The sequence below is a fragment of the Rhinolophus sinicus genome, linkage group LG05, assembly GCF_036562045.2.
Source record: "Rhinolophus sinicus isolate RSC01 linkage group LG05, ASM3656204v1, whole genome shotgun sequence".
In the NCBI taxonomy this organism is placed as follows: domain Eukaryota; kingdom Metazoa; phylum Chordata; class Mammalia; order Chiroptera; family Rhinolophidae; genus Rhinolophus; species Rhinolophus sinicus.
The window spans coordinates 153,688,683-153,702,533 of NC_133755.1; the positions used below are offsets into that span (position 1 = coordinate 153,688,683).

The window sequence follows — 13,851 nt, forward strand, 5'->3', positions numbered from 1 at the left end:
TGCCAAAGGCAACAGCTGACTCACAGAGGTCTTTGACCCAGAAAGTCACCTAATCAGACTTCATGTTTAGGCCCTTGATTTCTGTGGCAGTGTGGAAGTGGAGTCATGTTGTAGGACTGGTTAGGATACCTTTGTAGTAGATGTACAGTAGGATAGGATATCCTTATATAAAAGTATAGATGATGGTGATGAGAGATTGATAGATGGATAGATGTAGATAGATAGATAGACAGACAGACAGACAGACAGATAGTGTTAACCTAGAGACAAAAAGAATTTGGAAGCAAAAATCTTACAATGATGAGAAGTATGACATATTTGTCCTCAAAGTACCTTTTAATGTTTTCTGGTTTCTGTGGAATAACATTTTTTTTTTTAATGTTGGTTTTCACCTATTTAGTAAGAATATTCACCTATTTAGTAAGAATAGCAGAAACTTGGAAGATAAAGATAAATGTGAATCAGTTACCAATACTTTTGTGGCTGGTGTTTTGAAGTCAGTCAATAAGGGAAATGAGCATGTGAAAGGGTGGATGATAGGGACTTGTAAAAATGTTACGATTCTCAGCAAATGGAACTGACTAGAAAGCAGCATGTGGAAGCCGGAAGGAGGCCTCTTTTCCTCTCCCAATAATTCCAGGATCCACTGAGGAGAGCTACAGAAGTGTCATTGTCAGAGGAAATTAAGGCTTTGATTACATTAAGAACATTGAAGGAGTGATTTCTTAAAATGGAGAAATTTTGAAATAAATTGTAGGACTTGTAAAACTGTGATGAAAGTTGGCCTGTGAGAGTGCATATAGAAGGGAAAAGGAGAACTAGATGGCACAAAACTCAGGAATGATTTAGGAGGCGAAAAGGGTTTTCGTTTAGATCAGGGAGAGAAGCTGAGGCAGTGTAGATCTTTAATATTAAAATTAATTCTAATTCATTTGGACTTACATTAATTGTGTTTGAAAACTGGCTGTGCCATTTAGGTTTTGGAATTATTTTCTTCATTTGTAAAATTATAAGTAGGCTTATTTGAACTGAATTCTTTTTTCTACCAGATAACAACCTTCTACAAAAACATTTGCCTAAAGCCTAAGGAACTGGTATGAATTGTTCCACACAGCAGATCACCTACCCTTATGTTAGATGCATTCCTCTCTGACTCACTTGTAGTTCTTCAAAAGACAACACTTATGTATGAAAACTGATTCTCAGTCAAAGTTCTTCATTTGTATGAAATAAAAGCTGGAAGGACTGGAAAGCTGTACAAGGAAAACAGAACCACCTACTGATTTCTGGCCTGCAGTTGTCTTACAGAGACATTTGGCTGTTTTGCTAATCCAGTGTTTTTTTTTGCTTGGTTCTTCTGATTCTGAATGGGATTGAAAAGATAGTTTTCCTTTTTAGTATCCAATAACCTGTTTTTACATTTGATTTAAGAAATATAAATTTAATATTTTATTGTTATTGATATCCACAACTTATAAAAGCCAAAGACTGAAATAAATCACACACACACATAGTATGCCAAAAAAGTATACACATTTTAAGAAAGGGAAAAACTGTATTAAAATTGTAATACTCAATATAGACCAATAACAAAAGATGAGTACAAGTCATGTGTATACATTTTTTTGCACCCCTAGTATATAGTATACACACACACATATGTGTGTATATGCACATATATGTATATATGGTTATTTACACAGGTATATACTTACACATATATATGTATAATATTTCTATAGGTTCTTTGCCAAATTTTAAGAAATTTTTCTTGCATGCAGAAAGTTGAAAGAATCACACAATAAACACCCAAATACTGAACATCTAGATTTAAAAATTAGCATCTTGTTCTATTTGCTTTATCACACATCAATCCATCTGTGCATAACTATCCACAAATCTGTCTCAAACTTTGATCCATTGCAAACTTCTTGCCTAAGCGTTTCATCATGAATATCGTTAATTAGAATTCAATAATGGTTTACTTCTTTTTTAAGGCAAAATTTACCTACTGTGAAATGCTCAAGTCTTCACTAGGCATAACATTCACTCATTGAGTGTAGAATTTGAGTTGTAAAAGTATATACACCTGTATAATACAAACTCCTAGTGGAATATTAGCATTGCCCCAGAAATATCCTCTATGTTTCTTCCCAGTCAGTCTCTACCTCTAAAGTCAACCATTCTTTTTTTCTGTGTTATTTTCCCAGTAGATTAGGTTTGCTTTTTCTCAAAGGTTATATAAGGGAATAATGGAGCATGCACGTTTTTTGGTAAATAAAACTTCTTTTATTTGGCATCATGTGTTGGAGAGTCATGTTGTATGTATCCGTAGGTTTTCATTTTAATGCAAAATGTGTTCTGTTGTATGAAGATACCACAGTTTCTGTATCAGTTCTCACATTTAGGGATACCTGGGCTGTTTCATGGACATATACTGTCCTTTCTATTGGGTATTTACCTAAGGGTGGAATTTTGCGGTCCTGGGGTCAGTCCAGGTTAAAATTTATTTCAAAATGCCTGTTTTCTGAAGTGGTTGTACTAAGTTGCATACCCAATAACAATGGAATAGGGTTCCAGTTACTCCACAATCTTATAAACATTTGGTGTTGTCAATCTTTTTAATATTGTACCACTTAATGTAAAGCATAAGGATCTTGCAAATATATAGGTCCATTTACCATGATCCCTCCACCCATTCCTTTGTTAAAATTGTCATGAGCATTACATCAAAATACATTGAATCTGGCCCTCAAAGCAATGTTATAATTTTTTCTTTAAACATTAATATGTATTTAAAGAACTTAGGAAATAAGTCTATTGATTTATATTCATGTTTACTTATACTTTCTTCTGTTATCTCCAATTTTCCATTAATCCCATGCAGTGATTTTCTTTTTTTGTTCTAGATGATGCATTTTTTTAGTTATAGATTTTATGTTTGGTATTTCTTTTGTAGTTTCTGTTCCTCTGCTGAGACTTCATATGTGTCTGTTCATTATAAGCATTTTTGAACGTGTCCTTGATCACAGTTATAAAAGCTACTTAAAAATATTTGTGTGCTAATTCCAGCATCTGGTTAATATCATTGTTGGCCTCCATTTACTGCTTCTCTCCTAAATATGGGTGGCGTTATTATTTCTTTGTATGTCTAGTGTATGTGTGTGTATGTATGTGTATATACACACACATACATACATACGTACATATAATATATATTTATTGCATTCTGGATGTTGTCAATGATGCATGGTAGAAGCTTGGGATTCTGTTAACGTTCTTTTGAAGAATAAGTATTTCTTTCATTTTTGTGTTATATCATTTGTTTAACTTGTCTGGGCTCAGATTCCACACTCTTTTCTTTCCTGTGGAATACAGCAACTGTGATCTCTGTTCTAGCACCAACTGGGGTACTTGGAGTCTGCCTAAGACACAACTGGGGTACTTGGAGTCTGCCTAGGACACATGTAGGTCTGCCATCAGTGAGGGATTTGGGAAGTTTATGCATGTATTTTGAGACTCCCTTTCTGTGGCTTCCTCGCCTCCTGTATTGTTTCCTCACTTTACAACACTTATGGGTTGCTCTTAGTTCTGTCTTCTGGTTCTTCAAGACAGTTAAAAAAAGAAAAAGAAAAAGTGAAACTGCAATTTTCTATTTGAGTTTCAGCCACCTTCCATGGTACAGTCGGGGGCACTTCCAATATTTTCCTTCTTCTGAGCATCCACAGCTTTCCTGCTTTACCTGTTTTGGGTTGTTCTCCAATGTCTTCCCGTATTTGGGGTTTTTAAAAAGGATTTTTTGTTCCTAATTCGTAGCTGTTATCTCTGTGAGGTTTGTTCCAATAGGAGCTACTCCACAATTACTATAAGTAGAATCGCCACACGCCTTTTTTAAAAATGCTTCTGTCATGTGAAACCAGAATATGGGATTTTGAGAATGCAAGCCATCAAAATCATGCAAACTTTTATACACATAATACAGTATTTGAGCAAGCATATATAGCATAAAAGCATCCAAATAAAAACAATGAAAATTGGGTGAATTTCTAAATGTTTGCCATAGTATAACAAATTTTTTATTTTTCATATGATGTAAACTTAGCCTTTTTCTAAATAGTCTATTTACTAAATGTGTATATGTCTGAACAAAACATATTATCTATGTACTATACATATTTTAATCTTTATTAAAAATATATGACATATGAAAAATAAATATAATTTGTGTTTTGTTCCGACTTTGTTCCATAGACCCCAAATTCAACTAAATATACTTTAGCTACTATTCAGAAAATAAAAGTCAATTATAATTGTGTGGATAATGATGAGTGGCTTTTATGTCATTAAAATTACATGACCTCAAATTGAATTAAGAGGCTTGAGTCAATACTCTGTAAAGGTTTACCAGCTATTTGTAGTTCATTTACACTTGCAACGTTTATATAATCTTAACCAAGGAACCCATATTGTATATGGCAATAAATATTGCTCTGCTGCTGTTGAATGAGAATAAATAGATAAAGCCTAATAGATTTAATATATAATGAAAATGGGCTACAGTCTAAAACACAACCTGTTGAAGATTCAATAAAAGCTCAGATATTGAATGACTCTTCAAAGTGGTCATTAGCAACTAATTGGGGACCTTTCCTGACAAATACACTTTACTGATTTTTTAAAATAAACAGTGAAATAACTCATAAAATTTCACAAAGCAACTGTTCCCTGACCACAAGCAAGGCAATTAAATTGTGAAAAGGTTAATTTTGAATACATGATCAATAAGTATAACAGAAACAAATCAATGGAAAGAGCCACCCCCATAAATATGTTTCACTAATATTTTTAGTTTATTAATTAAAAAACTCTATGAAGGAACAAAGGTGTGGGGAGCGGGTAGGTATTACTTTTGTTCAATGTGGAAATTAATAAGCTTTACTAAGGATGAGGTTTTGGCTCTTGTTCATTCCTTGATAAGAGTAAATCTGAATTAAAGTGCTGAGTTCAAATTTTAGTTGTCAATCTTACTAATTTATAACTTTGTGCATATTGTTTATCTTCTCTGAGCTGCACTTTCTTCATTTCTAAAATGAGAATAATACAGTCTATGCAGTGGGATTACTAGAGATTGCATCATACTATTTAATGAATATGAAGTCGTTTTTGAATCTATATTACTTCAATGCCTGTAATTCTCTTATAACCATTTCATTTTGCTCACATTTTATTCATTTAATTCTGTGGGAAAATTGGAATGTAATTCAATTCTATACTTTTGGAACACACAATATACAGTAAAATAATTTTCACCAACCATTTCCCCCTTTTTGCCTCTTTCATGATTACTCAGATCTGAGAAAGTGCAGGACTGGCCAACTCAGAGCAGGTCCCACAGGGCTGCACCAAAGCAGGGCACAGGGATTCTTACCCATAACTACAAAACAGACCCCAAGGTTATAGTCAAGCTCAGGACTAGTCAGAGGTGAGGGAGGAGATAAGGATCACAGAGCAAAGCTGACAACATCCTGGCACCATTTTAGAAATGTTGGCTCCTGCCTGAGATTGCATTTGTGTAAGTAAGCTGGCTTTGTTTGAAGGGGCTAGAAGGAACTAACCTACCTAAACTCATCCTGCAGGCCAGCAAGATGAGAGATAAAGTTTAGCCTCTTAAAAACAGGGTTCACTACTTTTGCTTTTATCCTATGAATTAAAATTTTAAAAACCTGGAAAAAATCCCACAGAAAACAGATTGCAACAGTGACCAGTAGGCAGTGGTTTGTGTTCATATATATGTGTGTATATATATATATATATATATATATATATATATATATATATATACCATTAAGTATATTCTGTGTGTAATCTATATGCATCTATATCTGTATCTTTTCCATATCTATATCCATCTCCATCTCCATATCTATATCTATATATACAATCACATAATTTAACAAGGTTAGAGCAATTACAAATTCAAGTACTCTGTCAGTCACTCAACATCCACATAAGCTTTCAGAATAAAATCTATACTCATCTGCTATTTCCTCTGCCTGGTATGCTTGCTTTTTCTTTCTGTTTTCTACCAAATCAACTTCTGTTTCTCCTTCAAGATGCAGTTCAAGATCACTTCCTACAATAAGCCTGTCTTATTGGTATTTTCATTCCCAAGTATTTTATGGTGTCTGGCATTATATGTGTTCAACACGTATATGATGAAATAATAATAATTTTATACTTAAATGCAAAATGCTAATGAATTACAGAAGAGAAAGGTAAATAGACAAACCTTACTTATTTAGTCATATCTCATTTACTAACCTAGAAAATAAAATGTCTGAGGTGAAGAGACAATGTTCTGAAGACAAATTATTTTAAAATTTGTAACGTGACAAAGTTCACAGAATTGAAGCTGTTTGCAATAAGCCTTAAATACACAGGTAAAACAAAAAAAAACATGTAACTAACTGTTGTGAAGTACTGTACTTTTTATAAAACACTACATTTCCTCATGAAATAAATAATAATCTTTTGAATGGATAATATTTTTCCGACCAGTAATCATAGTAGATGACCTCACATCACTTTGACAAAATGTCTCATTAAGTGGGGGTTAGAGCATAGCAATAATGTGAGGGCTTGGGGGAGATACATCTGTTAGGAAGAATGAATTAGTGACTGCAATTAAGTAAACAGAGTAAGTTTGAACTCCTGAAAAACAGAAAAATTGGGAACTTCAAATAACTATGAGCTGGAGAAAAGCACAAGGCAAGAGGGCAGTTGGTGCGGTGATGGGGGATTGGATTGAAACAGCAGAATCAGAGGAATTTTAGTGACTAGTAGTTGTGGGAAGGGAGGGAAGAGAGAAAATATTGTTTGAAGGCAGCTTTTCGGGAGACCCTGAGTGTGACTGCAATGAGAATTGAGGTATTTTCCTGGCATGATGAATTCAGCTACCTCTTTGAAAGTTTTGAAAGTGATTACAGTAGAGATTAAAATGATTTAGAATTGTTTTTTGTTGCTGTACTATTATTTCTTTCACTGAAATTCTAAGGTTAACCAGCCACAAATTAACGCTAGGTTTATGTAGATTCCATATGACATTTGTAGAGACCAAGCAGTATAGTGATTAAGAGGATAGACTCTGGAGCCAGACTGCTTGGGGTCAAATCATCGTTCTACTGCTTAATAACTTGCTAGCTGTCATCCTGGGCAAGTTACTGAATATCTTAACAGAATAGGGGTAATAGTAGTATTTGCTCAGATGGGTGTTGTGGGTAGCAAATTAATCTACGCAGACATGGCATGTTAGAATAGTCCCTGGTACATTATAAACATTCACTAATGCTGAATACTATTACTATTGTTATTATTATTATTATTATTATTATTATTATTATTCAGAAGATGCAGAACATTTATGAAGCCAGTATGGATCATATCATTCATTTCACAAATATATTGAGTGCTTACTCTGTGCCCAGCACGTGCTAAGTTTTGAAGGAAAGGCAGAAAATACTTATAAATTCAAAACTTCAGGGAGCTCAGTAAAGCATCAGGACATACAATTTAGTCAGTAAAGGACTTTTTGTCAAAGATTGAATTGATACGGACCTACTTGGCCTGTGTATAGAACAGAGACCACCTAGATGGTTATTAGAATGTTCTTTTCATAAGTTGAGTTAAACCATCTATAATCTCTAATGCACTTTCTCCAAGATGAGGTTTTCAGTTAAAGAGTGACTTCTGCTCAGTGACTCTACTATATTGTCATGAAAAGAGGTCTATAAAATGCAAACACATGCTAGACACGTGTGAAGCAGAATTGGCGGTCAGTCATAGAAAGTAAAAATGTTGAGTTGGTCTCTCCTATAGAATGAAAGACCTCCCAGCTGTGCACTGAAATGGGACTCTGAGGTTGTTTTTAAGCAAACCAAACACTTTTATTTCTCTAAGAAATAATTTCTGGTATATGATAATGGACTACTATGAGTACTTGTTGCTGGTATGATATTGTTGTGTAACATGGCTATGTAGCATAGAAGGCAGTACAAAGTGGTTTTCCAAAATCTTGCATTATTTTCTATCTTTTCCAGTCTGGATATAAAGAAGTTAACAATAACCAATTACATTAAATAATTAGAGCGTAAAAATGACCATGTAGAACATAGATGCATAGTTCTGGAAAATCTTTGCATATGATTATCGTTTACTACTAGATTTCAAATAGCTAAAATGGAAGATGGAAGATTTGATAAGACTTTTGCAATAAGATAAATAGAAGATTTTTAAAAAATCTGTGTTAGAGAAGAGACCTTCTTTCCAATTAAGAATTGGAAGGTAATAATTAAGAAGATAGCTTTAGATTCCATATTAAAGACCCAGAAAGGAAAAAAAAGGAAATGTCTATTTGATAAAACATGCTATTTTTGTATTGCATTTAAGTCACATATTCATCACTGATTATTTCATTTTTGGTGAATTGAATGCTCTGAAAAATATTTTACCTAGTTTTATTTTAAAATGCAGCAAAAATCATACCACCTTGTTTCTGGTCCACAGACCTTCATTTGTCCCTCTTTTTCAGGTTTATTTCCTGCGGTCTTGAATCTTGCTTCTAACGCTCTCATCACCACAAATGCAACATGTGGAGAAAAAGGACCTGAAATGTACTGCAAATTGGTGGAGCATGTGCCTGGGCAGCCTGTGAGGAACCCCCAGTGTCGAATCTGCAATCAAAACAGCAGCATTCCACATCGTATGTATTTTAATGTGTACTTGGATGGCACTGGGCAGGACCCATAATTAAGAGATTTTGAGGCCAAGTTGCACTGAAGTCAAAGGGCTTGTGATCTCCAAATTTCCTAGAACTTTCTTTCCACTGTGAGCTTCTTTATACCCCTTTTCTGTCATTTGACAAACATTATTCAAGTTCCTTGTACATACCAGATATAGTGCTTGTGGAGGGTTTTCTAGCTGAAGACTTGTGGGAGTCATTAGGTTTACTTCTCAAGAATGGTATCTGAGGATGTGGTTATTAATTTGTGATTTAGTCATTCATTGTTCACTTATGTGCCTGGTGCTGTGCGAGGGATCCAACAGGAATAAGGTGAAGTCCCTGGTTCTACTAATGAAGAAATGGGCCAAAAGCATACTATTGCCATATAGTGTGGTAAGTACAAAAGAAAGAATGAGCACAGGAGCCAGAGACAAAGAGAAGATGGTCACAAATTCCGTCTTGGTGTAAATGAAGCCTTGTCAGATGAAGTGCAATCTAAGCTCAGATCCAAGGACAAGTTTGAGCTGACCTGGTAAAGATGAGAGAGAGGGAAGAGAAGGAAAGTCAGGAAGAGAGATCAGAATAAGACAGAAAACCTCACTTGCTCTGGGAACTACAAGTAGTTAGGAATGGCTAGAACTCATTCAGCAAGCATTTGAACACTTGCTACTAGCAATGCTTTGTATTATAGCATGTTGTTAAATCATACAAGCCGTTGACTTAAAGGACTTAGAGGGGAAATTAAGGGATACAGAAAAGTAAGTTGCGTGCTAAGTGGACAGCTAAAGATTCCTGGAGAAAGTGACCCATGTACTGAAAAAACAAGAGTTAGTAAGATGAAAAGGGGAAAAGTATTATAAAATTTAAAAACACACAAAACTTTTGAAGGTATAAAACAGCATGATATATTCAGAGAACTATAAGTAATTTAGTTTAACAAGTAAAGCATTTATATGGAGAAGGGGAGAATGGTGTGCAATGGAGGTTGATTTAGAAATATGAATTGGGGGGGTGGGAGATGAGGGTAAGGGGTATCAAATGTATGGAGATGGAAGGAGAACTGACTCTGGGTGGTAAACACACAATGGGATTTATAGATGATGTAATACAGAATTGTACACCTGAAATCTATGTAATTTCACTAACAATTGTCACCCCAATAAATTAAAAAATAGAAAAGAAATATGCATGCATTGGGAAATAATGTCAGTAAGGTAAATTATAATGGGGATAGAGCTTCACAGTTCTATCACTTTTAAATTTGCTTAGTTTTCATTCTCTTTTTGTTTTAAGTTGCAAAACTTGTAAAACAAAGAAAACTTTCTCTCACAATTTGTTTTTCATCTCAAATGAAAGTTGGGAGGCATTGTCTATCCTTTACCTGGTTTAACGGAGTAATGCAGAGTCCCCTCTCTATTATCTAATTTAGAGATAGAGAATCAGGACTTTTGTGATTAAAACTGCTGGTCTTGTATTTGGCAGAACTGAACTTTTTAGTGCCCACCTCCTCGGCAATTTCTCTTGCTACTTCAGTTCCCACTGATGTTTAAAAAAAAAAAAAAGTTAAGGAACCAAAGATGGCAACCGTGAGAACCGTCCTTGCCTTTTAATGACTGGCTATTTTCTGTGGTGTAGATTGTTATGGTATGATCCTAAGAGTGGGGAGTGATGGAACACATCCTGTCTGTTTGTTATTCTTATATACAATGATAAGAGCAAATGAATCTAGGTTCAAGCTCTGGGAAAACATTAAAAGCAGTAAAGTTGAAGTAAAGTTCAGAAAATAAATGACTTGATGGACTACAAGCTTTAGATTAATTAAGAAAAAAAATCAAGTCTGATGGGGAGAAACTGCCATTGGTTCAGGAACCGGTGGCCTTGATGATATATCATAAAGAATATGAGAAAGCCTGGAGACATGGAATTGGTGGGGAGTTGGTTGGGAGTGTGTACATGTGTGTTTAGGATCGATTTAGGCAGACAGCAAGAGTTATTGTTAGAGAGTTAAAAAGTATGTAAACTAATATGTGTGTGCATACATATATACATGTACATATAATTATATATGTGTGTATATAGATATGTATATAAATATAAATACATGCATGTATAGTTCCTGCCGACAAGTAAAATATTAGAGTAAATAAGGCTTGGATATAGAAGGCGTTTAAACAAATATTCAAAACAGTAAACTCAGGGCTGTAACTTGTGATACATATTATAAATGATGTAGAATTTCTGAGAAGGGAAACATCAGTGGTAACTGAAGTAACAAGAGAAAATTTCAATGGGCACTAAAAAGCTGAATTACCCAAGATAATAGGGGAAAATATTCCAGAAAAGGAAAAAAGAAGGAAATGAGTATAGTCATACTAGACAGGCTAGAAGGAAGATACAAAGATTGGAGTAGGAAAAAAAAATTTAGTGGAATAAAAATCTATCAATAACCCACATGAATATATTCTAGTAAAAGGTGGCGCAACAAATGACAAAATTCCACAAATTCAATGAACAGCTAGCATAAAGTCTGGAAGATCTGTACTTAATTACCATACAAAGAAAAGGAAACTTGAACTTTCTGATTGTTATTGGACTGTGCTTCCCAATCAAAAAGTAACAGTTTGAGAAGTTTACTTCATCAACAGTTTCCTCACCAATTTTCAGATGCAGTTAGCTTTAAGTCAACTTTTGTAGCTATCCCTGTTAAGGATGTTATAAGTTTCAAGCTCCTTTTAAATAAGGGTAGTATGCAACAGTCAGTTCTTGCAAATTAATTATGAGTAAACTTTCATAATGGAGATTATGGTTAATTGTTGATTCATCTCCCAGTCTTCTTTTGATGAGTAATTATCATATCAATTTAACCTGAGGTGGCATATATCAACATTCCCAATTAGACAGCTCCCCTCACAATTACGTAAGAGCAATGAATTTGATTTGGAAATGTGGTTGTGTGTATGTTTTTATATCACATATTAAACCCACAGTTGTAAAGAATAATCAAGAGGATGTTTAGGGAATGTTTGCTGTGATGTTTATTTTTCTGCAGAAGCAATGCCAGTAATATTTCATTTATGGGTTCTGATTCCTATTGGGCCAATTTCAGCACCCACTCACATCACCAAGGGCATTTATTTAATATTTAGGTATGCTTCTTGTATTTGTTGTCATTATAAGACTTGATTTTCCCTGGTTTCAACAGAACATGTTAACTAGTGCTAATTATTCAATATATTCAGAAATTTTACATTTTATTAATGAGATAGGATGCCTCATCTTATTGGACTGCTAATATGATAACACTTGATACAAAACAAAGTCCATACAGCTGTTTAGTTGAATTAAATAATTTGCCAATAAAAAATCTATTTTTTTTGTTCTGTCCTATAACTCATATTGCCATGAGTAACACAAAGATATAATGCTTTGTGTTTTCAGTTAAGCAGTTTGTAGCAGACTTCACTAATAAAATTAATAGGTAATAAAAGTGTTCCAAATCTAAAAATGGCAAAACAAAAAAATCCGGTTTTTAATCATTTTTTTTTTCATTTGAAGATGATTTTACTTTACACTCAGACTCCTGTTGCATTGAGGACTTCATTTTGCTTGATTTTTATTTTCAAATTTTTTGTTAAATGTAATTTGTCTTCAATTAAGATTCAGAACAGTATACGTTTCAAACAGATGTATAATTAATTGTATGTATATGCGTAACAATGGTTATAATATCAATAGTTGCAATGTTCCTCTGGTAACCCTGTGAGTTGAGAGTTCCTATTCAAGATATTTTTATTGGTCCATGGTAAAATGAGAAAATGAAAATAAAATTCCAAATTTTTCATGAAAAAAATGAATACCTTAAAAAAGTATCCTTCATTTTGATCTTATGGTTTTTTAAAAAAATTTATTTTTTGGTTTTAAATATTCTTCATTTTACAAAACAATAGTGATGGTATATTAAATAATAGTAAAAATAGACCAGAGGCAACTATTATTTGGAGAAATAAAGACCTAGAACTCCTATATTCCACAAATCACTCTCACACACATTTTTAAAAATTATTTTTTTCTGAAAGTTACAAATCTGGGACCACTACTGTAAGTGGACTTTTATTATTCCTATTTCAAGTATGACAAACAGAGTTTAAGTGACTTGCCCACTGCCAGTCCACCAATTAAGTACTAAATAATGGACCAGGTGGACTGTCAAGCTTTTCATACTCCAGTTCTTTATATTCCAAATCTTGTGCTCTTTCATCACCATTACCGTTAGAACACATGGCTGGGTTACTGCATTATGTAGGCAAATCGAGTCTGTGGTTGTTCCTCATAGTGATATGGTTTGTTCACTTTTTTAAAGTTTTACAAAAAAAAAGATCATGCTCTAATCTATAATGTTATTTAGTGTTAGGCCATTCATTTGAAACATCTTAGAATATTAGCTTTTTAAAAGTTCTCAAGACTGAAACCCCAAGGCATCCTTCATCCATATAGAACAAGAGAGTAGCAGGGAGGCTAACCCCTGTTTTGTTTACTTTTCTGTGGGAAAATATGTGACTTCCAAGTGAGAGATTAGGAAGTTAAGTACCCTTAATACAGCCCTGGGAATAGAAATAGGAACATTCCGCTACCTCCACTCCCGCCATCCTCACCCATGCATGAGCTGGGCCTGTTTAGAGGGGGAGAAAAGGACAGAATTAGTGGGAAATGAGAAGCACAAGAATTGATGACTGAGAACCAAGATAGGACAAGGGCTTTGGCAGCCCAGAGGCGATGACTGCTGTGGTGAGGTGCGTGGAGCTCCGTTGGAGGAGATGAAGAATCTGAGGTGTGACGATTGTGAGAAGGAAGGAACTGTAAGAGAGGACTGTGGGGGAAAGGGACAATGATTGTCCACACCTCCTATTGTCCGTCTTCAACATCCCTTTTATTTTTACAATAAATACTGTTTTCATCTGTCTGGAGTAAAGGTGAGGAAAGATCCATGCTTTGTGGGCAAGATGGGGTTCTGTGTGCCATCCTTTCCCTGTTTGCCATTATTGTCCAGACTCCTCCACTGAGTTAGTGATTAT

The 13,851-nt window shown here is 34.4% G+C and overlaps 1 protein-coding gene across 6 annotated transcripts in view; it reads left to right on the top strand.

Annotated features, from left to right (window-relative positions):
* LAMA2 (laminin subunit alpha 2) overlaps positions 1 to 13,851 on the top strand; it is a 535,718-nt gene that overhangs the window by 137,494 nt on the left and 384,373 nt on the right. For all 6 annotated transcript variants that reach the window (XM_074333565.1, XM_074333563.1, XM_074333566.1 and 3 more), the window contains exon 2: positions 8,588 to 8,758. In XM_074333565.1, the coding sequence (XP_074189666.1) occupies positions 8,668 to 8,758 (91 nt within the window). In that variant the 5' untranslated portion in view covers positions 8,588 to 8,667. The remainder of the gene's footprint in view (positions 1 to 8,587; positions 8,759 to 13,851) is intronic.